Source organism: Bidens hawaiensis, unplaced genomic scaffold, assembly GCF_021521415.1.
Source record: "Bidens hawaiensis isolate Kalapana, Puna unplaced genomic scaffold, B.hawaiensis_p1.1 tig00009022_1, whole genome shotgun sequence".
In the NCBI taxonomy this organism is placed as follows: domain Eukaryota; kingdom Viridiplantae; phylum Streptophyta; class Magnoliopsida; order Asterales; family Asteraceae; genus Bidens; species Bidens hawaiensis.
The window spans coordinates 159,968-184,737 of NW_027491658.1; the positions used below are offsets into that span (position 1 = coordinate 159,968).

General features: G+C 42.3%; 1 protein-coding gene across 1 annotated transcript; it reads right to left on the reverse strand.

Moving 5' to 3' along the window:
- Positions 1 to 17,876: 17,876 nt before the first annotated feature.
- LOC143530754 (actin-related protein 2/3 complex subunit 1A-like) lies at positions 17,877 to 22,303 on the reverse strand. The gene is made up of 16 exons (XM_077026206.1): positions 22,197 to 22,303; positions 22,031 to 22,106; positions 20,893 to 20,978; positions 20,715 to 20,791; positions 20,525 to 20,619; positions 20,303 to 20,372; positions 19,964 to 20,033; positions 19,743 to 19,816; positions 19,593 to 19,641; positions 19,433 to 19,514; positions 19,242 to 19,330; positions 19,077 to 19,162; positions 18,914 to 18,977; positions 18,221 to 18,312; positions 18,070 to 18,128; positions 17,877 to 17,990 (listed from the first exon to the last, which is right to left on the reverse strand). Exons 2-16 carry the CDS (start codon positions 22,098 to 22,100, stop codon positions 17,926 to 17,928), a joined length of 1,128 nt encoding a protein of 375 aa, XP_076882321.1. The 5' UTR covers positions 22,101 to 22,106; positions 22,197 to 22,303; the 3' UTR covers positions 17,877 to 17,925.
- Between the last annotated feature and the right edge of the window lie 2,467 nt (positions 22,304 to 24,770).

A 24,770-nucleotide genomic window follows, 5' to 3' on the forward strand; every position in this document is an offset into this window, starting at 1 on the left:
GATTTGTTTTTGTCGACAATAGAAGATAGTGGGGGTCTTTAGGGTTTGTTTGTTTGTTTGTGTAACGAATCAAAACGAGACATACAAGAATCAATGCTTTCTTTCTTTCTAGCAATTTCTTGTTATTTTTCTTTTTTTCATGGTGCAGGAGATAAATTGTTTTTGAAGTTGGTGATGTTACAATTTTTAACCTCATTTTTTAGTTTATGATAGATTTGTGAGGAAATGTGGAATGTGAAACACAAAGAGAAAGAGGTGTGTTCGTCGAAGTTGGTGGGAAATAGTTCTGACTCTGAAGAGGTAGGTCCCAGCAGAGCCCAGTTGGACCCGCAAGACTCACCTTGAACAGGGACGTCTGCGCAACGACCAACTGCTCCCGCAGGACCCACCATGCTCAGAGAAAACCTTACGCGCAGTACGCCAGCTGTACCCGCAGGGAAAGCCTCCCAATGGTGAAGTACCCCGCCTGTTCCAGCAGTTGCGGATACAAGCCATCAGGGAAGGCTACCCGCACTAACAGCAAGGCTACACGCACAAGGCACTAGCTACTTCAGTAGTCACATGAAGGAATGAGCAAGGCGGGAATACTCCCGCCTAAATGAGCCAGTCCGTATGCTTCTGGAAGATCTTTTGTACTATACCTACTAAGGTATGGGCAGAACAGACGATCTGACCAGAACAGCCCATGAACCAATCACAGGGTGACAGCTCACCGACAACAGTACGAGGAGGAGCACCCTCTAGTACTGTTTGTCATTATTAGCCGCTGCCTACTCACCAACCCTTACTATGGGACGTGCGCAGCCTACAGTTGGTGGAACAGTGCATAGCCGGCAGTAAAGGAACAGTGTACAGCCGACCTTGTTACTGTCGGCCGTAGTCTATCCACCAACCAGCATGGCATGTGCGTAGTCCACTGTTGGTAGAACAGGAATACTATTCAGCCGGCTGTACCTTCTAGGAAACCTACCTTCGGCTATAAATACTCCAACACCTTGGAATGGTAAGATCATCGGATATCTCATTATCTTATCTAGCAATCTCTTAATATACACTTATATTCAGAGCAATCTAGTCTGATTCTCACGCCGGAGGGTGGTCACAAGGAGGAACCCCCCCCCCCTTCTCAGTGACGAGCTTACGGTGTCTGTTTTGCAGGTCACCTGAAGAACAACCTTCTCTGCTGGACCTCATACTCGTGAAACATTACTTAACCCCCAGATTATCCGTAATCTGCCCCGGGTCACTTAGTGTTTCTTCATTGGCGCCATCCGTGCATAAAAGCTAGAACTAATTCTTAGTTTTTTCAAAAATTTCTGAAGAAATGGTTAACGTAACTCCGGTCCCAAGGCCAGTAAGCGAACAAGAAACCCCGGTAACCACAACCCCAGCAACTGGGGGGAACACCGGCGGTTATACAAATTTTACGAACACTACCCCGGTTACCCCGGTTATACAATATTCCACTGGGGTTCACTGATGCCCAGTTGGAAAAACGAACGAGGGTCCCTCGCCAAACACTAGATCAAGTTAAGGCGTGGGCCGAAGCACGTCAGAAAGAGTTCCAAGTTGAGTTGGATGAACGCTTGCGTTCAGTTCAACAGGCTGACGAATTCGGCAGTACTCGCCAGCATCTCAATATGAACAGTGAGTGCGAGTACTCAGACGATGAGCGGGAAGAATCCGATACCGACGCAAACCCTCGCCATAAGGCAAAAGGGAAGCGTAAGGAAACGGACTTCCAACCGATAAGGAATTTTGGGGAAGCCTTTAAACCAACGAATGCGGAGAGAAACCCGCGTGACTTCTCCAAAACCTTCAGACCAACTGCTGCAAATGCAGGAAAGTCAAAGTTTGCAAGGGACATTGCGGAAGCAATCGCCCCGAGAAGTGCCAAACAAATGTCCAACATTGGCACTTATGATGGTCTATCCGACCCAGACGACCACTTGAACAGATTCATCGCGGGGGCAACCGTCAGTAACTGGACGGAACCCACGTGGTGTTATATGTTCCAAATGACTCTGGTTGGAGCGGCCAGGGCATGGTTCGATCGTTTACCGGTCCACCACATATATGATTGGGCGGACTTTCAGAACAAGTTCAGCCAACACTTCAGCCAACAAAGGAAATATACTGAAGAACAGTGGACGATCCTCAACTGCGTTAGAGAGGAGGATGAATCTTTACTAGACTTCATCACTCGCTTCAACTCCAAAAAGCTAAGTCTGGGCAACATAAGTGAAGATCTTGTTCGCGCCGCTTTCATCCAGGGCGCCGAATACCCAGAGCTTATCCGCACATTGACGGGTAAGGACGGCATGCCATCCACATGGGATGCCATCATGGCGGCGGCCAAGCGCTTTGCCGAGACGGAGAAGCAACTGGGAAGGGATCTTCCCCAGAGTACACACCTCTACACGCAAAGGACTAGAGAAAACAATGTTCGGATCGCCCGGCAGAACAAAAAGAGGAAGCTAGGTATTTGGCAGTCAAGGGTAAACTTTGACACCTCATCCAGCTCTCACCCTCTTGTTGGCGGAAGAAATAACACACACCCTTCAAGCCAAAAACACCGGTGGACGCCACTCACCAAAAGCGTCACGGAGATATTTGCCACTGAAAAGCTACCATGGCCAAAAGCTCCAATGATCCGGCAGCGACCTAATGCGGATCAGAGTAAATCCTGTGACTTCCACGGGACAAAAGGTCATAGTACGGAAGAGTGTACATCCTTGAAGGATATTGTTGAAGCATTCGTCAAGGATGGAAGACTGGCACACCTGGTGGCATCAATCAAGAAGGGAGGAAGGAACGATAACCGGTACCGAGGCAATGGACGAAAGCCCGTTGACATCAGCATCAACATGGTTCATGGTAAGATCAGAGAAAGAAAAAGGCGAACGACAGAACCATGCGCGTGGAAGGAAGCTGAGGTGCGCTTCCCGCGAGTGCCAGGAGGACCCAGCAAAGAAGGCCCTATCGTCATCAAAAGCCAGCTGGGGCACTACATCACTTCTCGCACTCTTGCTGACAACGGCGCCTCGTCAACGGTGATGTACAGGCAGTTCTTCGACAAGCTAGATGACGAAGACAAGGAACGCCTGGAAACGATCTGCGCCTCGATGGAAGGGTTCGATGGCAGCACAAACACCCCCTGGGTATCCTATCTTTCCCCGTCACTCTTACGGACGGGAATCACTCACGCACAGAAGACGTGGATTTTGTCGTAATGAGGAAGCCACACCACACATACGACATTCTCTTCAGAAGAGACGGGATGGCAAGATTCAACGCCGTGGTATCCTCAGTCCACGGCATGATGGGATGGCCAACAGCTGAGGGTGTAGCGATGATCACCGGCATTCCCCAGGTATGCATCGCATCTGTCTCATCTAAACCCAAACCAAAGATGGCTAAACCAACCATCACCGAACCAGAAAGATGGGCCTTCAACGGCAAATACCCTGACCAGGCCGTTTCCATTGGCCCAACAGTTGTTGATCCCACACGCACCTTACTCAAGCGCTTATTACAGAAAAACACTGACATCTTCGCGTGGGCACCAGCTGACATGACTGGTGTACCCCGAAGTAAGGCAGAGCATAAGCTCAAATGCGATCCGGCTGTTACGCCAATCGTACAAAAGCGCAGAGTAATGGGGCCAGAACAAACTAACGCGTGTAGAACCCAAGTCAAGGAACTCCTTGACGCAGGCATCGTACGCGTTAGTAGATATCAAACATGGGTTGCAAATCCCGTTATGGTACCGAAGAATAACAAACAATGTCGCATGTGCATAGATTTCAAGGACTTGAACAAAGCATGCCCCAAAGATTGTTATCCGTTACCCGAAATTGATCTTAAAGTGGATTCGTTGGCACCGTTTCGCCTTAAATGCTTCCTGGACGCGTATAAGGGGTACCATCAAATCCACATGGCCGTTGATGATCAGGACAAAACCGCTTTTCGGACGCCCGATGGCACATTTTGTTACCAAATGATGCCATTCGGACTTAAGAATGCCGGGTCCACATACCAACGCCTGATGGACAACCAGTTTCATGCCCAAATTGGGAGGAACTTGGAAGTCTACATGGATGACTTGGTCATCAAAAGCCCTGACGCAGAAGCGATGTTGAAAGACATCGAAGAAACTTTCAACACGCTCAGGAAGATAAACATGAAGCTCAACCCGAGCAAGTGTGCCTTTGGAATGGAAGAAGGGAAGTTCTTGGGGGTCATCGTCACTAAAGATGGCTTCAGAGCGAACCCTGAAAAGGTCGAAGCCATTATCAAAATGGAATCACCTACTACCATCAAACAGGCTCAGACACTGAACGGACGACTAGTGGCACTTAATCGCTTTTTGGCCAACCATGTAGATAAGTCGTTTCCTTTCGTGTCAACGTTGAGAAACTGCTTAAAGAAAACGCACTTCCGCTGGACACCAGAAGCGGAAGCAGCTTTTCAGGAGATTCGGTCACGCTTGATCGAACTCCCAACGCTCACAGCACCAAAAGCGGGAGAGGAGTTAATCCTATACCTTTCCGCAACAGATAGAGCAACCGGGGCAGTCCTGCTAGTAGAGCGAAAAGGCATCCAGATGCCAATCTATTATGTCAGCCGTATCCTAACAGACGTAGAAACCCGGTACTCTACCCTCGAAAAATTAGTCTTAGCACTTATACACGCTTCACGCAGGTTAAGACGATATTTCCAGGGTCACCCAATCACCATTCTCTCCAACTTCAAACTTGCAAACGTTCTAGGCAAACCCGAGTTATCGGGACGCCTAGCCAAATGGGCAATTGAGTTGGGGGAGTACGCGATAAAGTATAAGCCAAGACCAGCCATAAAAGGCCAGGTTTTGGCCGACTTTATTGCGGAAGTGCCTGCATCGCGGGAAAAAGAGTGCCAGGAAGAGGCTCAACCCTCTCCAGCACAAGACATCAATGATGTCTGGCGACTCTACACTGATGGAGCAGCCAGTAACGAGGGTTCAGGCGCAGGGCTGAAACTAACCAACCCAGCAGGCCAAGAATACACTTACGCTATTCGACTGGATTTTCCAAGTACGAATAACGAAGCCGAGTATGAGGCATTCTTGGCTGGGCTGAGAATTGCGCGTAAGATGGGAGTGAAACACTTGGAAGCCCACGTGGATTCCATGTTAGTAGCCAATCAAATCAACGGGACGTACACGGCCGTGAACGACACAATGGCCCTGTACCTCGCACAAGCAAAATCCCTTATGCGCGATTTCAACGACTGCAAAGTCATACACGTCAAGCGAAGTGAAAACAAATCTGCGGATGCGTTAAGCAAGCTTGCATCATTAGCCTTCACCCACTTAGGAAAGGACATCCGCATTGAACTCCTCGAGACACCTTCGGTCCCGCACAAGGAAATTTGTGTCATCCAAACCGGCACAGAAACGTGGATGACACCAATAATAAAATACCTTGCGGCAGGTACACTACCAGAGTCAAAAACACAGGCAAGAAAACTACGCTGTAAAGCACTGAATTATCAACTCATCGATGACATCCTTTACAGACGTAACTTTCTTGGCCCACTCTTAAGATGCGTGGACAACCAAGATGCTGACTACCTCCAAAGGGAAGTACACGAAGGCATCTGTGGAGTACACGCAGGTCCCCGCGCTGTTGTAGCTAAGCTAAACAACGCGGGATACTTTTGGCCAGGGATGCATACGGATGCGCTGGCATACATCAGAAAATGCAGGTCTTGCCAGCTCTACGCACCCAACACGCACCGCCCGAAGAATGAACTTGTTCCAGTCACCTCTTCATGGCCATTTCAGAAGTGGGCCATCGATGTGACAGGCCCATTTCCTACAGCAGCAGGAAATGTTCAGTTCCTAGTGGTAGCCATCGACTACTTCACCAAGTGGATAGAAGCAAAACCCTTAGCCCAAACAACCGCGAAACATATCAAAAAATTTATTTGGGAATTTATTATTTGTCGTTTTGGACTTCCACAGAATTTGGTGAGCGATAACGGCACCAACTTTGCTGACAAGAAGCTACAACAGTGGCTGAAAGAACTTCAAATCACCCACACCTTTACCTCAGTGGCACACCCGCAAGGTAATGGTGAGGTGGAAAGAGCAAATAAGAGCATCGTCGAAGGCATAAAGAAAAGACTCTTGGAACACAGATCCGGCTGGGTGGACGAGCTTCCGCACGTCCTTTGGGCAAACAGAACGCTGAAGAAGGCCAGTACGGGAGAAACCCCGTTCAGTCTCACTTATGGCACTGAAGCCATGGTCCCGGTCGAAATTGGTTTACCCTCACCAAGGGTCTTGATTCAGCCAGAAGACAATGATGCGGAAAGACGGTTAGATCTTATGCTAACCGAGGAACGCAGAGACTTAGCCGCAGTGCGTGAAGAGAACCACAAGCGACAAATGCAAAAGTACTACAACACGCGGGTAAAACTCTGCAACTTCAATGTAGGAGACTACATACTGCGTAACAACGAGGCTTCGAACCAAGAACGCCCAGGAAAGCTGGCCCCGGTCTGGGAAGGGCCATACATTATCAAAGAAGTTCTGGGAAAGGGCGCGTACCGGCTCGAAAGGCTCGATGGCACTCCCATCCCAAGAACATGGAATGGAGCTCAATTACGCAAATGTTATATGTAGATCAATTCCAAACTTGTAAAGAAAAGGCCTAGAGCCACTTCTAATGGAAATGATTCTCCTTTCACAATGTGTTGATAGCCTTACCTTTATACTTATGAACTTCCCACACTGATGTGCCGGTATTCACCGCATAAATGGGGGAAGAAGTAAGTCGTTACGTGTGGAAGGCGGCAAAACCCGCATAAACACAACGGTAAAAATTTCAAGTTTTAAGGAAAACCTACACGCAGGTCAGATGTAAGTAAAGTTTAGCCATCCTTGTAAGTGCAAGTGACGGTCTTACCCGCACAATCACGAACAAGGAGGCAAAACTTCAACCTATCATCTACCACGTCCAAAGGTTAACTTATTCTGAACACTTAGAAAATCTCAAAGGAAAAGATGAGGAAACTTCCACGCAGGTCAGATATAAGTAAAGTTAAGCCATCCTACTAAGTGTAAGTGACGGTCATACCCGCACAATCATGAAAGAGGAAGCGAAAAAACTTATAATTTGCCACGTTAAAAAGTTAACTTATCTAAGTACTAAAGAAATTGCTAAGTTAGATCAAAACATGCGTAAAATAAACAAGGCAAAGAACTAACACAATCTTTATTCCATCAAATTCAAATATTACAAAGATTGCTGGGTGCATACCCGCATACAAAAGAAGCTATACAAAAGCAAAAATCTACGCTAATGGTGGAAAGGGATCTTCAGAATCAAGCTTCAGGACCACTTCCACTTGGACCCGCTCCATCAGTAGAGCGTGGTGGTTCAAGGAAAGCTTTAAGGATAGCTAGCCCATCATCAGCAGCAGCGACTTCGTTCACCTTCTCCACCACCGGATGCGGGAAGGCGGCATACTGGTTCACTGCTTGGTCATAAACAGCTTCAGTATCCACATCATACAAAGGGAAGTTGGAAGGCGGGATGCCTTTCTCAACGAACCCTAGACCAAGCAGGAAGCCGGCCTTTTCCCCATCCTCATGAGAAGCGTTGAGGGCTGCGCTCATAGCATCGTCATAAGACGTCTCTGAGAAGACCCGATGCACAACCTACAAAAAAGAAAAAATACAAGTATCAAAACCTTTTCTATTTACAAAGAAAAGCGTAAAGACATGAAAAGCTTACCTGAGACAACGCTTCTCGAAGAAGCCATTCCTTGGAAACCAGAGCTTCTTGGAGGGCGGCTTGAGCTTGGGTACAGGCGCGTTCGGCTTCACTTTTATTGAGGTTGGCAAGCAACACTTCCTTTGCAGCAGCCTCTTCGACGCCCTTTAGCTTCCGCTCAGTGTGGTCAAGCACGCCCCTCTGGTCCAGGATCTCTTGGAGCTTCTTCGCGTCCTCCATCGCCAAGGCATCATGAGCCTGTTGGAGCGCCTCTAATTTAGCTTTAAGTTCCTCATTCTCTAGGCGTATAGGCTCAGCAACAGCTTCAGCCTTGGTGGCTCTTTCAGTTGCGTTCCTAGCAGTTTCCTTAGCCAGCCGAAGCTGTTCGTTAACAGCTTGGGCAGCCTTGGAACGGGCCTCGAGACGGGCCTGAACCTCAACTTCAAGGGCCTTGAACGCCTTCTCCTTCTCCGCAGCCGCGGCGGAGAGCCTCCTATTCTCCTCCCGGACAGCCCGCGCCTGAGCTACTTCTTGAACGCGAGCTGCTTTTAACTTGTCGTTTTCACGACAAAGCAGCTCGACGCGCGGCTGCATCCGGGCCAGGAGAACCCGAAGCTCATTGGTTAGCCTACCCTCCTGGTAGCTAGCCATGGCTTCCCCCAACGCACCACTGGGAGCTGCGTGACGAGCCCAATCCACGCACTCCACAGGTGTGCGAAGGGTTGTTCCTCGGCGGATGTTCCATCGTGGAACATACACTTCATTGGAATCCGACACTGCAAAAAACAAAAAGCAGTTAGGAAAAGATGATCTATAAAAAATATATATATATATATATAATAATAGGCCAAGAGAACCCTACGCACCTGTAGGGTCAATAACAGGCCGATAGCCGCCAAACTCGTCACCTGAACCCAAGGGAAATCCGTCCAAGAGGTCAGGTAGATGGGAAGGAGGCAGAGGTTGGCGAGAAGCCCCATGCATACCTGAAGGATCGGCCGTCGATGCCGATGACGGAGGAGGCATGGTGAAGTCCGCCGCGGTCGCCGCTGCGGAGTCCGCAGCAAAAGTAACCGCTGGCTCAGTGAAAGATGCGGTAAAAATGGCACTGACAGCCGGCGGTGATGTCGTCACAGCTGGAACAGTTGGCTCAATGGAATGAGCAACTGAACCAGCGGAAGCAGGCGCAGCCGCCTGGGTCGTCGCCTCAGGTAGGCTGACCAAGCCTACCGTCATGGGCGGGGGGGTACTCCTCCCCGCTCCACCCTGGAATGCGTCAACATCCACGCCTGCACAAAGAAGTATTAATGATGGAAAGCTATGCAGTTAAAAATATAGTTTGTACTTACGGGTTTTCTTGAGCCTAAAAGTGCGGACAGGCGGGGATGAACCCGATGGAGCCGGCCTCTTCACGCCGGTCACCGTTGTCATCCTAGGCTCTCCGGAGGTGACAATCGTCGCAGCCTCCGGAGCAGTGGTCTTATCACCACCGGGGTTCCCCGCCACCTCCTCGCTCTCGGCCTCGGAGTCAGACCGAGGCACTGGATCGGCAGTGGAGGCCACCTTCTCCTTCCCCTTCCCGCCGGCAGCCTTCTTCTTCCGCACCAACGGAGGACCATCTGCGGATTCCTCATCAGAACATACGATTAGAGGAATTCCAGCAGAGGTTTCAACATTGAGGGGTCGAGGGTTGAATAGCGCCTTACCTGGCCGCCTGGCGCTCAGGATCTCGTGGCCTAGCGGGTAGACCTCCACGAACCGATCCGCCGTTTGTTCTAGGATGGGCAACTCGTTCTCGTCTAGAGCGCGAGTACCCATCCGAGCGGGACTGTCAGCCTCCCGCGGATACATGAGCGACTGCAAGTCGTTCCCCTCTAAAATAAACAGAAAACAGTTAGAAGAAAACTTTAAATCAGCAAAGAAGATAAAGCGTACCGTAAGGGATAGAGTTCAAACCGTATTCAAGGACGATTGGGATCTTTTGCGCATCCGCATCCTTCCACACCCGGCTCATCCCGAGCATCACCATCCCGGACTCCGCAAACCGGTAAACCGGAGATTGGACTCGGGATATCTTCGAGAACCATTCCACCTCCTGGTAGTTGGAGGCGTGAAGGCTGGGAAGTGCTTGCCCATTCTTGAATTTCATGGCAAGGGGGATGGCGCGAGCGGAGATGTAGAAGAACTCTCGCTTCCACGAGCGAAGACTGCGCTCGGTTGCGCAAATCTTCAAACCCTTAATCCGGGTTATCAGCGTATACCACCCCTGGATGCACCTCCAAGAGTAGAAGGTCATCAGGCGGTCGACATAGGGCTCAATGCCCAGAATCCGGCACACCCACTCGAAGTGGCGAATCTTCGCGATCGCCATCGGGTGCACCTCCGTCAGGTGCACACCGTGCCTCTCCAGGACACGGTACACAAACTTTGTCAATGGGAACCTAAGATTCCCATAAACAAAGAATGCAGCATATACCCCGATCTTGCCTCTGGGGGCATCATACACCGTCTGATGGGGTTCAGGAAACTCAGGCTCGAGAGACTCGAGCATGAACTTCCTGACGATGAACTGATATAGATCGACAGGCAGAGCACACTGGCACTCGCCAGCAGTACTCTTGTCATCGGCAAACACCCCAGCCTCCTGGGCTGTAGATTCGAGATCACGAAAAGACATCTTGCAAATGAAAGAAGAAAACGATTTCAAGAATGCTCGACTGAAAGGTGAGTATTCGCCGGAAATCGTTTTGAAGATGAAGAGAAGAGTGAAAGTGTGGATTACAAAGAACCCTCTCCCCCTTTATATACTAATCGCAATTAATGCGATGAATTTAATGCGGAGGAGAATGAAATCGAAGGTGCAATGAAACTATGACACGTGGCAAAAAGCAAGCTGGCAACAGCTGTTGAAAGGACGCGTACCATTAATTTCGCGGCCACGCGCCCGAAAAACCGCGCCCACGCGCCTGAAAAAGCGTCTGGAATGACCAGGTACTGTCACGTCACCATAACTTCCTGCACGTCCTGACACAGTCAGAAGAAACCGTCGCACGACGTTTCAGAGGTTTGGACTGTTCTTATCCTTTCACCAACTCTTCGAATTTCAAAAAAATTCAAAAAGATTCAAAAGTAAGCGGGAAAATACCCCTTACCTTGGCAACCAAGTAACCATAAGACGGGTGCGGGTACAGTGTCAAGGCAAAACCCTTCACATACTTAGCACCCGCAGGGAATTGACGCCAGGAATACCTTGGAAGTAAAGTAACCGTAAGACGAGTGCGGGTACAGTGTCAAGGCAAAACCCTTCACATACTTAGCACTCTGCAGGGAATTCAAACCAAGAAGGATCTTCTGGGCCATGCTTGCGGAAACGGGAATAACATCCCCGCATGACGGGAACGTCGAGAACTATATTGTTTGAAACTCCAAGATGGAATTGGTGGTTTTAGCATAATTGATCAATATGTTGAAAACTACCAAAACCCCATGGAGAATCCACACAAGTGGAACTCAACGCTCCTGACTTGCGAGGAGGTTACAAACCTACCCGCTTCATACCCAAAGATCAAGCAGAAAAGTGGGAATTTCTGCGTGACATCAGGAAAACCGCGGGAAGAATCCCCACGGAAAACCTAAAAACTAAAAACCCTTTTCAAAACCCCTTGCTAGTCCAAAAATTCACCTCACTTATTAATAATTCATGAGAAGAACATTGGACTGGGGGGACTTGAAGAGGTAGGTCCCAGCAGAGCCCAGTTGGACCCGCAAGACTCACCTTGAACAGGGACGTCTGCGCAACGACCAACTGCTCAAAGAAAACCTTACGCGCAGTGCGCCAGCTGTACCCGCAGGGAAAGCCTCCCAATGGTGAAGTACCCCGCCTGTTCCCGCAGTTGCGGATACAAGCCATCAGGGAAGGCTACCCGCACTAACAGCAAGGCTACACGCACAAGGCACTAGCTACTTCAGTAGTCACATGAAGGAATGAGCAAGGCGGGAATACTCCCGCCTAAATGAGCCAGTCCGTATGCTTCTGGAAGATCTTTTGTACTATACCTACTAAGGTATGGGCAGAACAGACGATCTGACCAGAACAGCCCATGAACCAATCACAGGGTGACAGCTCACCGACAACAGTACGAGGAGGAGCACCCTCTAGTACTGTTTGTCATTATTAGCCGCTGCCTACTCACCAACCCTTACTATGGGACGTGCGCAGCCTACAGTTGGTGGAACAGTGCATAGCCGGCAGTAAAGGAACAGTGTACAGCCGACCTTGTTACTGTCGGCCGTAGTCTATCCACCAACCAGCATGGCCTGTGCGTAGTCCACTGTTGGTAGAACAGGAATACTATTCAGCCGGCTGTACCTTCTAGGAAACCTACCTTCGGCTATAAATACTCCAACACCTTGGAATGGTAAGATCATCGGATATCTCATTATCTTATCTAGCAATCTCTTAATATACACTTATATTCAGAGCAATCTAGTCTGATTCTCACGCCGGAGGGTGGTCACAAGGAGGAACCCCCCCTTCTCAGTGACGAGCTTACGGTGTCTGTTTTGCAGGTCACCTGAAGAACAACCTTCTATGCTGGACCTCATACTCGTGAAACATTACTTAACCCCCAGATTATCCGTAATCTGCCCCGGGTCACTTAGTGTTTCTTCAGACTCTATTGGAGAAAGTCTCTTTAGGCGGGTTGTAGTGGAGAGTTTCTAAAGTCCAACTTAAAGCGTCACGTCATGTAAAAACTCACCCATTAACATCGTGTTATGGTTTAAAGCTCGGCCCTTCAGCATTTAGGCCCTACCATGTGTTGAAGCCATTTCATTGTTGTGCCGGTATTATGTTAAAGCTCCTCCCTTAAAGTCATGTCACATGAGCTTTTGAAGCCCTGTTTCACACCCAAAGCGAGAGTGTAAGCTTTCGAAGCCCTTTTACAGTTTACTATCTGTTTAGCATAATCGGCATGGGGTCTTTTGTTTATAATATAGATATTTTCTTGTTTTACTAACGAAAATCTAATGGTATTTGTTCATACACTAATATACGAGTTCTTTAATTTGAGGGTGATGAACTAACTACATGGTTTTTTTATTAGTTTGATGGTGTAACCCCCAACCCGTAATAGGCTGGCGCGTCACTTTGTACGGAGGTATACAGAGACAAAAAGACATAATTCCATTACTTCATTAGAAGGTACATACTACTAATAGTTCAGATACTTAGTCCAAAATACATATTATTCAGATAACATAACCTTAGCATACATCTCCCAATTATTCCTAAGTTTTAGGCTTCTCTTTTGATCCCGCCCAAAGTATCCTGTGAACCTGAAAGGTAAAAGATTTACGGAATGAGCCGAATGCCCAGTACGGAATATTAAGGCTCAAAAGCAAGTAATAATTAACTGAATACAATATCACAATATATGATAACATATAACTGACTAAAATTATATAACTGAAATAACTGAACTGAAATATATAATACGGATGTACCCATAAGCATAACTGTGTCTGATAATATGTGACGACATACAGGGGGCCACTCCTATATGTCAATCACCCAAAATGGCGTAAGTTGGCATACCCACAACCATTTCCTGAAACTGAAACTGAAAAACTGAACTAGGATATATCCATACGCCTCCTAATAGTTATGTACCACACATGTACTTAAGAGACGCCGTGAACTGATCTCTCCGTCACGGAAGGAGCACATAACATCGATGCCACAATGTTATGCCCGTGGGACACTCCACAGGAAGCGAGTGCTCAGGGTAACAGAGTACAAATAATCTGAGTTATATAATAACAATACTTATCTTAACAAATCACGGAACATGCGATAACGAGTACAAGTTAATAATAAATATATCGCATGTTAACAAGTCAATTAACAAATCATAATCTGAACATGAATCGAACGGACGGTCAAATGAATCGAGGTGTCAAAGACGTTAGGAGTTCCAAAGGTATATAATATCAATGGAGTTTATAATAATCGAATATGATAACAATATGGAGGGGGGTTAGGATCCGTACTTTTAAGTGTTAAAGTAAAACCAAATTGTTCACGGGCTCTTAATAATTATCTGTTTTCTTGTATTGACAATTCCCCACTTAGTGGAGAATCTTTGTACCTGGTTACTTTATCAAATAATCATTTAAATAAACCTTAACTTGCTTTATAAAAATTAAATAGAGTTTAATTAGGCTACGCGTAGTGGAAGGGTTACAAATTGGGACGAATTGCGACACGTGACGTCCAGTCAGCAAGGGGTGAGAATTTGTTTTTGGGGTGTAATGGTGTATGGGTTACAAATAGTCATATATATATATATATATATATATATATATATATATAACACATAGTATTATAATAATAATAAAACCAAAACTCTTTCGACGACAAAACCCTCCCGTCCCCATCCCATTTCGCCCCAAAATCGCCCGGGGGCGGTGTCCCCCCCCCCCCCCAAATCGCCCCGTCGCCTTGTGAAATTCGCCCACTACGTTGAGCCTTAGGAAGCTGTGTCACTTTATATAACTACATATAAATTCATAATGATTTTATTTATATACAATCTAAAAACTATCTTCTACTCTTAATTTGAATGTCTTAAACAAACATGGTAACTGTACTCGATCATTTGAATTTGAAGTTTGATTTGATCATTGTATCCATATCATATAGTTGATTCACAATCTGAATCTCTTTTTTCTTTTCGGTTATATGCTTCCATTTGTCTTCGATGTTTAATCTTTTAACAAACATTAGTGTTGATGTAGGCTATGAATGCATATACATACGAAGAATCATTAAGAAATATATGTTGTGAGGGGGGACACTATCCATATTTCACGAGTTATAGTGATCAAATAGGGTGGGATGGTATAAATGATCATCATTTGATCATTTGGCTCATTCCTAAGAATCCCCCCCCCCCCTCTTTCCATGCTATTCTCCATGACACCTATGATCACCATCAGGAAATAATCACTCATCCTGGGATAGAGGTGTAGTAATGTATGGACAATACATACGACACAGTGATGTACGAGGAAAACCTTTGATCCTTAAGAATTGCCAGCACAAAACCTCGGGTGGCAACTAAAAGTCGACCTGCCTTAGACAAATTAAGTAAAACATCAATTACAAGCTTGGAGATGTAATGATCAGTGATGTAATTACAAGAGAGTGTGTAGTTGTGTTATATGCGATCAAGGCATCTCTATATATAGTTACAATCCGCTCTTTATATAATCATCGACTCCATGAAACTGTAAGAAATAATACTTGTCCACTAAGATCAACGACATAGGATTCTTGATTATGGGATCTTCAATGTTGAATACTTCTTCAAGTGACCTATAAGGAATTTTGAGTGGATTAAGAAATTGTGATGGTGTTATGTGATCACCATCACGAATAAAATCACTCATCTTCCCGTGATGAATGTCGTTAGGGTGGTGTTCCGTGGTCATCACTTGATCACCCCCCACCCCCCACCCCCCTTCAAAACATTAATGACATTTATGTAATTAAATAAATAATAATAATAATAATAATAATAATAATAATAATAATAATAATAATGAATAAGAACATTAAAGTGACTCTTTCTTATAATTTATTCGCCTCTCTCTTAAAATGTTAATAAGCAATCAGAGTTAATTTTACACACAAAAATATGAACTAGTGAAGCAAGCAATTAGTTAATTATAGGCACAAGCAAACATGTAGCAACTTTTAAAGAGCCTGTATTGAGCAATTCACGAACGACTTGACTCGTTCATTATTTATACCCCTAGAAGACGTAAAACAAAGACAAAATGTCATAGGATCACACTTACGTATGTATTATATTATTCGTTATCAATAGTATTCCTTTAAAACTACCCTATCTATCTATAATATATATATAAACGAAAACTCAAAAATCCTACGTGTCGTGATGTGATCGCTCCCCCTTTTTTCGTAAGCCACCAGATTGCTTGATTTTTAAATGGAGGCTTCTTATGCATTTGACCCGAATTCACGGGCATGGATCTTACCTAACCCACATATTTCCTAAACGGGCTATAACATCCCATTAAATTAAAAATCAATCTCATCAGATTCTTGATGTGAAAATCCTATAAAATAGGGATATACTAAAAATTATTATATGTTTTTTTTTAAAAGACATTATTTATAATAAAAAATAATTTTACAGTAAAAAAAATAAGCGGGTCTTGGATTTCACCAAACCCAGTTGACTTTTACACCGGGTTATAACATCTTAACTCTTTGTGAAATCTTTTTATCATCAACTTTAAGTATATTATTAATTTCCTTACAATAAATAAAGTTAAACTCTAAAAAACTATATAAATATTATAAACGAATAATGTAAACAGCTCTCGTAATACGGGGGACAAAAACTAGTATAATAATAAATTATTATTACTTTATTGGTTCTACACAGTGTTTTCACGACCGGATCGGACCGGCCGATCGAACCGGTGATCGGTAAGTAAAGCGGTCCGGTTATACACAGTTTGCTCGCTTCACCAGTAACCGGCCGGTTAGGAGCTATTTGCGGTCGTACCGGAAAACCGGAAAAGGTAAATCAGAGTTGAAAGATGACGAGAATAAGTAGTGATGATAATCTGGTCTAAAGAAAATACTTTCTCATCTATCTATCTTTCAGTCTTAGACCAATAGTACAAGAATGAAGAGTAGTTTGTATGTTTGAAATCCTCATAGACATGGTGGCTGTAAGGTTGACGGCTTCCTCTTTTCTTATTGTAGAAGACAATGGCTATAACTATACCTAATGAAATCTTTATAACCTAAAATGAATGAAAATGGGCCAGAGATGGAAAAGTGGGCTTCATATTATTTTTTTTGAACGGCCAGCTAAGTAACGCCGGGTACTTCGTACGCAGCCCCTATTGGCTAAAGGTAGCCCGAGCCGGCCACTAGTCCGGACGGACGGAGCCCCTAGCGGTCCACCTATTGAGGGATTCACCGGATAAAACCCGACCCCCACGCCCGCCAAACGGCACGACAGCGAGGAGCCGGTAAAACCGGGTGAGATCAGGACTCGAACCCTGGCAAGCCAGGGTCATCCCTCGTATCTCCCATATAAATTGGTGGTGGTAACGTTTGAACCCCCTACCTCTCACTAGTAAAGTGAGTGCTCTACCATTGAGCCACTCCCAGACCTCCTAATATAAGACCTAATCCCAGAAAGACTAAAAGAAAATCATGTATTAGTCCAGGTAAATCCATTATATTTAAGAGATAAATAAATCAAAATCTTGCATAACTTTATTGACCCGGTCAGAAAAAAAGAAGTAACTCCACTTTTTTAAAAAAAAATGGGCTACGTATTTCTTATTAAATGGATATTAAATATAGGTCAGAAAAAAAGAAGTAACTCCACTTTTTTAAAAAAAAATGGGCTACGTATTTCTTATTAAATGGATATTAAATATATATTTTTTGTGTGTAATATTAATATCCAAGTAATTATGGTCATCCGGTTCTTGACACCGGTTCGACCGGTCCAACCGGTCCAACCAGTAAACCAGTAAAGTGTCCGGTTCAAGTGCCGATCCAGTTTTAAAAAAATTGGTTCTACAATATAAGCTTAACGTACATTCAAATACCTTTCAAGCTACAATGACCATTTATGATATTAAATAAGATAAATGTAACAAATTCTTAATACATAAACGATCAATAACTAATTTGATGACGTTTATCTGAAAACCTAACAAACCATGTAGACAATCTATGGTTTTTTTCTTATTAAAACCATGTAGGCAAAGCTATGTTCACTACTAAACAAGACCCTCAACCACCTGCAGAGACACTACTAAATACACGCTCTTTGGTAAGTAGACTACTTATTTAACTTACACTACACGTAACCCCGAATATTTTACAGGCTTTGCATGAATCTCGTAGACGAGTTTAACCGAAAGTCAACATCACCAAAACTGAGTAAAATAAAGGAATATCGAAATGTTTAGTGAATACTATATAGAAACAACCAAGTCATAGGATCTTTGATTTATGTTTTATTATATATATAACACCATTAAAAAAACATACGGTCCTAGAAAGCTTCAAAACACAAATGTCCTTGCAGAGATCCATGATTTACATATACTCCAACAGGTCTTCTTGGTTTTTCAAATCCCATATCACCACTTTACCATCTAGTCCTGTAATGTTCACCGTAACAAAACAACTCAATGTTTTATGTTTCGAGTATAACAGTAATGTTTCATGTAATATGTTTACCTGAAGTGCTAAAGCTGGTCATTTTGGCAGTCTCTGATCTCTTTAGTGGCACAATGCAACTAAGAATACAAAACAAAATATGGGAGATTATTAAGTAAACAAAATGTGAAAAAAAATTAAAGAAGTAGTTAAAAATGGCAAAAGGATGTACTTGATGCAGTTGTCATGAACACCAGCACGGCCTTTATCATTGCTCGTTCCCTGTTTCGAGCTTCCATAGAACTTTCCAAACGCTTCTGTAAACTAAGAACGAGAAGATAACATGTTAACACAAGCAAATATTGTATAGAATTAATTCATATATAACCCTTACAAACTTGAAAATTTTCATATATATCCCTACCAAAACTATAAAAACGCCATGCACACCCAACTTTTATGATATTTTACTTGATGACCATTCTACCCATTTCCAATATATTTGTTTAAACCCTATCTTTTATTTGGATTTTGATCAACATCGATGATAAGCAAGCAAACTGAACCGCTGTCTCTACTCTTTTGTTCTCTCAACTACAGGTAATCAAACAATCAAATGGGTAAAAAAAATTAAGTTAAAAATGGGTATATAAAAAAATTGAAGTTAAAGATGGGAGAGAATATATGTAATTTCAAAGCTTTAGAAAGATAAGGGTAAAATGGCCATTTATTAAATTGTTTCTAGTGAATTCGGTATATTTGATATTTTAACTACTTTGTAAGGGCATATATGATTTTTTAAGTTTTGCAGGGTATATATAATATTTTTCCAATTTTGTAGGGGTATGTATGTAACTGCCCCTATTCTATATATTCAAAATATCATATAAACATCAATATGAAGAGGTTAAAATGAGTGTAAAACCTGTGAACCGTATCTTCCACCAGAAGATGTTGTCTTTTTTTCATCAAGGTACCTGACAAAGCTCCTAAAACAAATATACATGTTGCAAAAGTTGAATCTTAATGCATATATAATACCATAAACAAATATACTTTTTTAAACTCTAATAATATTACATTATTACCATAAACCAGTTCCATCTGCTGCAAAGACCATGGGATTGCAGTCAAAGCCCACACCAATTACCAGTTTCTCAGAAACAAACATAACCTGGATAAACAACGTTTATAACCGTTTCATTAAAGAATTGCAAAAACAGGGCAGAATGATAGAGAGGATGCTGACCCACATCACGAAGAGGCAGGTCACGCAGAACTACACTTTGAGCTAAAGGAGAAGGTCCAATTTGGTCGACAAAGTATATCATCGAATTATGGCCTGATCCACATAAACAAAAACAAAATTATAAGATATTATGACTTTATAGCATCTTAATGTGTGTTACAATGAATATGAAAGTATTAGAGTCGATTATCTCACCTACATAGGCTAAACTATTCCCACTTGGAGACCATTTGACTCCAAAAGCCCAGCAAAATGAGAGGTCAAGCTGAACAATTTGCTGGTCAAACATACAAGAAAATGTTATAAATAGCACAAAGTCTAAGGTTATAATTGGAAATGTTAATAGACACCAAACCTCTCCAAATTTTGCATCTAACGAGCCGCTTCCGGATTTTTTTGGCTTACTATCAACCACCATAATAGATGTCAGTGCAAATGTTTCAGTAAAAATATCAAGTGTAATAAAAGATAAAGCCTATAAGATAATGAAATTTCGCACACGTACCCAGCATCAACTCCTTTAATAAAAGTTGAGAATACTCTGCATTTTCCATCAGTAGATGTTGTAGCAATGAGAACCTGTTAAATGTGTCATAAGAATAAGTTTATTAGATGTTGGAAAGGACAAGGGATATGTAGATGCACATAATCAAAGTTTAACGTCAACTTTAAAGCAGCATCTCATTAACATTTTTAAAGACATATGAAATAAGAGAATAAACGAACATTATTTGGATGCCACGCAACACTAGTCACAGAAGAATCATGTCTTTTCCTGATTAGCTTACTAACCCACCTGAGAAAACATATGGTATACATGATTGATAAGAGTTGATATTTGCAAGAAGAAACAAACGTCACCGACGTGTGAAATTAGTCAAAGCTCTATTCTGTATGCTGTCAAATCTTTTCTAAATCTACTAGATTCTATAATGGAACGTTTCAATTACTTTCAAAGATGAAGTTTTCATGCATACAATATATATCAAGAAAATAAACTTGAGCCAGAGTGACAAGTAAAAAAATTTATGTGTGAAGTTGGAAATCTAAACAGCAGTGTCTTACCAGTTATTCTCCTGCTCATAGTAGCATATACAAACAGTTTTAGCTCCACTTCCCACAGCAAACTTGTTTCCTGTGGAACATAATTACCAAGTAAAAAGTGACACCATATAAGTCAACTTCCCAACAATGTCATGACATCATGTACATTTAACTAATTAGTTAGATCTTTTTTTAACAGACGGTGATCAAGAGCATTATAACTCATTTGGATAGTTAGAATACCTTTAGGACTCCACTGTACACAAAGTGCGGCACGATTGAGTCTAAGGATAACAAGAGTAGGTACCCATAAAGATCCTTCCTCATTCCAAACATACCTGCAAAATGAAATGTGTTCAAAATATAGGACACAATGAATAATTACACTAACAACAAAGAACCTATGAAAAAGAATATTAGAAAATTCACGCACGAATTCCGATCATGAGACACGGTAACTATTCTGTTTGATGATTTACTCCAATCTATCCCTACTATGATTTGGTCATGCTGCACCAAAGTAAAAAAGAAATAAAGTAGAAAGTTTTTCTGTTAGAACAAACATGAAACTAACTGAAAGGGCGTTATGAAATAAACGTAACATAAACTACCTTTTGGAGAACATAAATCCTTTCCCAACTTTCTTCCACTAGTTTATAGATGTGAACCTCATTATTGTTTGGACAAAGAGCAACCACTGCATGAATGCATATACTATCAAAACTTATAATCACAAGTGCAAAAAAAGTTAAAAAAAAAAAACATGTAACAGCATTACAGCAAGTTGTCAGAATACACTAAGGGTGCAAACAAGCCAAGCCGCTCACGAGCTACTCAAGAACAGATAGATAAAAAACTCGATACTAGCCGAGCCTTATCGAGCCCAAGCTCAAGCATTGCATTGGAAGATCGCTTAGGATCATCAAGCCAACTGTATTTTTCAGTTTTAACCTTCTGGGACTTCTGTGTATTAATTTCACACTACACAGCTAAGCTCGAGCCGAGATTTGGCTAGTTTAAAGTACCACACACGAGCTAGAGTCAAGCTTAGGCTAGTTAAGAATTTTCTCAAAATATATGATAAAATCACGAAAAATGTATATAAATATATTAATAAATAACAAACGAGCCGAGTTTGAGCTTGAAAAAACGACTCAAGAGCCGTGCTCAATCCTAGTCGAGCAGGGGCTCGACTCGGCTAGTTTACACCCTAGAATACACAAGACCCCTGAACACAACAAAAGCATCTAAAATAGTATATGATGGAATATACATTACGCCAAGCCCTAACCATGTAAACAAGTGGAATACAAATAAATAACTAAGAACTCCTGAACATAGCTTTTTTACATATGCATAAATCTTGATAGAACGTTCGGAACATACTGCCCACCAACTAGATTTCCAACATTATATGAACTGTAAAAAGCTCCGAAGAAAAATCAAGAACCTTACTGAATTTCAGAATAATATTACAAACAAAGCAGTGGCATTAAGAGTCAAAACTTTCTTTTGGATCAAAGGGGGCACAATTCACCTTGACAATAACTGCAACAAGCTAAAAATCGAAATGATTGAAGCACTAATCGAATCGAAAAATCATCAATTTCAATCTAAAACAATTATCATAGTATACCTAGATCAAGTAATCAGGGAGCATTTCAAGTTTATTGACCTAAATTCAAAATTACACAAATTGAAGGCAAAATCGGTAATAATTATATAAAATTGTTTAAATTGGTATCTTACTAGATTGATCAGGGCTCCAGGCATGGCAAGTAATGCAATCGGCGAACTGGTGTACTGAAATTGCCGCCATTTCAATCTGCAAAACAAAATAATTATAATTAAATGAGCTGTTCGATTCTGTCAAAATTGTGATGATTTGGATGATGATGAGAGAGTTGAGAGTCACAATTAATTAGATCGGAGAAGAGGAGTAATCATGAAGATTAGAATCCAAGATCTGTGAGTGATTCAATGCAAATCCTATGTTTTTCTAGGGTTTCAAATTAATATTATATTATTCCTCACTTTTACCTTTGGCTTCTTCTATAGTTACGTATGAGTTATGACAAGGACCTTTTACTTTTACCATTTTAATTTTCTCCGAGTAAATTACATTTGATTTGGTACATTTATTTAACGAGGTTACGTAGGGCTCACATTAGTTACACATTAAAGGTGAACCGTTAGGCTGAGGGTAACAGGGGTGATCGGGGAGGGGCCGTCTACGTGGCTCGCGAACACCGCTACACCCCTCAGGTGAGCCGGGCCGCGATTGGCCCTCGTGGCTGGGACTGCGGGGCTAATCTAGCCGTTGGAGGTTTTGCTTTAAAATAAATAACCGTTGGCTATTTTGATGTTTTTTTTCAAACCGATTATAAATAACTACCCCATTTTATAACAATAACACATCATTCTCACTACATTTCTCTCTAATAATTTAAAAACCTCTCTAAGTTTCTCAAATTTAAAACCATGTCGGGCTCGGGTTACGGTAATATCAACACACAACCGGAGCCGGCTAAACCCGCATAACAATCCCAAAAAGGTAAGGAGAAGAAAACCGGAGAAGCGGGATTGGTGAAGCTCGAGATAAAATTTAACGAATTGTCAAGTACCCTCCTCTCGATTAGTGAAGCTCGACATACAAAAAATCGGTTAAAGAGTTTGGCATTTCTAGCTAAAGACTTTAGCCACCTACCGATATCCGACCAAGCGATAATGGAGGAAGAAAAGGATCTTATTCGGAAGAAATTGGCGGGAAAAAAAACACACTATTTTTATGTATTTTAAATTTATGTTTTTATTTTCCTTTTTATTTATGTTTTAATGAAGTATTTTTAATTTATAATTGTGTGCATAAATAAAAAATAAATAAAAACTAGATCAAGCCCCGGATCACCTGGACCACTACACCCTCTGGGGCTTGGTTGAGGGGCTTGATCCAGTGCCATGTCATACCCTACGTGTCGGGTTTTGATTGGATCACTTGGGGCTCAACCAAGCCCCATTACCCTCAGCCTTAAACTTGATTATTTTATTTTATTAAAAATCCGTTATGTCATTAATCTGTTTGAGCTATATTTGTAAATTGTAACAAACTTGAATAACTATGATTGTGTTGATTTGTTTATGTAGGTATCTAATGTCAATCTGAATCTTATGAATGAGATCTAACTGTCGGGATTTCTACAATCGTATATTTTAGGAAAATCTGAGAGTCGTGAAACACTTTCAGACCAAAACTATTTGTTGGTTCCCAAATGTTTTAACCGGATAAAACTCAGATTGAGTGCAAGAATCAGTATGGAGAATGAGATAGTTTATTGAACCAGAGAACGTATCATATGATCAAACTATGTTATATTAGGGTTTGAAAAACAGGGATGATGATAATTGCTATCTAACTAATAACTGAAAATACGCTACTTTTTTTTATTCAAACTTTGTAAAGAAAATTAATTAATTAATTTTTTGATACGTTTTTAATAAAGAAACATATGTCCGAAATAAAAAAATTTCAGCCAAGGGCGCTGCCCTTTGGACCCTGCTATCAAGGGTGTTTCCCTCGGACCCCTGCCAAGGGGGTTTGCCCATTGGAACCCCCATGACTTAGGGGCAAAGCCAGTTCCAATTATAATAAGATCAATTAAGTGTGGACTCCGCACCTAACTTATTTATATTCGCATTACAATTAACTTGTTCAACTAGTTAATCCCCAATTACACTAAAATCACTTACACTAACAACGTTAACACTGTTGCCCGCTCCTTTAAACAATGTTGACAGTTACTCCTTCATGTTGTCACTAGATGGAGGCCTACAAAAATTGTCACTCCTGATATAACAACTCGGGTTTTCCACTTAATATGTTATATCCGTTACCCGACCCGTTTTATGTTCGAGAAATTTTATCAAGAAAATATCGTGTTATCGAGTCATTGTTATTTTATTATTATTTGTTATTATATTTATTTAATATATATAAAACAACTTTGATAAATATACAATTACCACCATAAACTATACTTTAACCCTATTATGTATCCATCTCCATAGCCTAGGGACCCATTTGCAATTTCTGTTATATAATTAACTTCTTAACCCATTAACCCTTAACCCAAACATGTTTGCCCGACCCAATTTGCAACCCTTGACCCGTTTCGTTGCTTGAAGCTTAATTATCGTTGTAATCTTGGAATGTATTTGTGATTCTTGATCTTTATTCTATAACCGGCCTCACCGATGATAGTAATTAGGAAACAAGATCATAATGCGATGCGTATTGATTATATTATAAGCCAGCATTAGTTGATTAGGGATGCGACATCTAAAATTCATTATAATCAAATTAACCTAGTCTGCACAATCTCCTTGACGTCGGCTACTAAAGCCCTATAACCAATTACGTTGCCGCAACATGTTCGTACCTGTTCATCATCGCGTTTTGCCGGCTCTTAATCGATCAATTAGACCTGTCAGT

Bases quoted from the DNA above. Each gene is read 5' to 3' on its own strand.
- LOC143530754 (XM_077026206.1), bottom strand. From the start codon at position 22,100: ATGGCGGCAATTTCAGTACACCAGTTCGCCGATTGCATTACTTGCCAT. The intron at 20,979-22,030 runs GTAAGATACCAA...GCATTCATGCAG, and splicing joins CTGGAGCCCTGATCAATCTA to TGGTTGCTCTTTGTCCAAAC. The intron at 19,163-19,241 runs GTGGGTCAGCAT...TTGTTTATCCAG, and splicing joins GTGACCTGCCTCTTCGTGAT to GTTATGTTTGTTTCTGAGAA.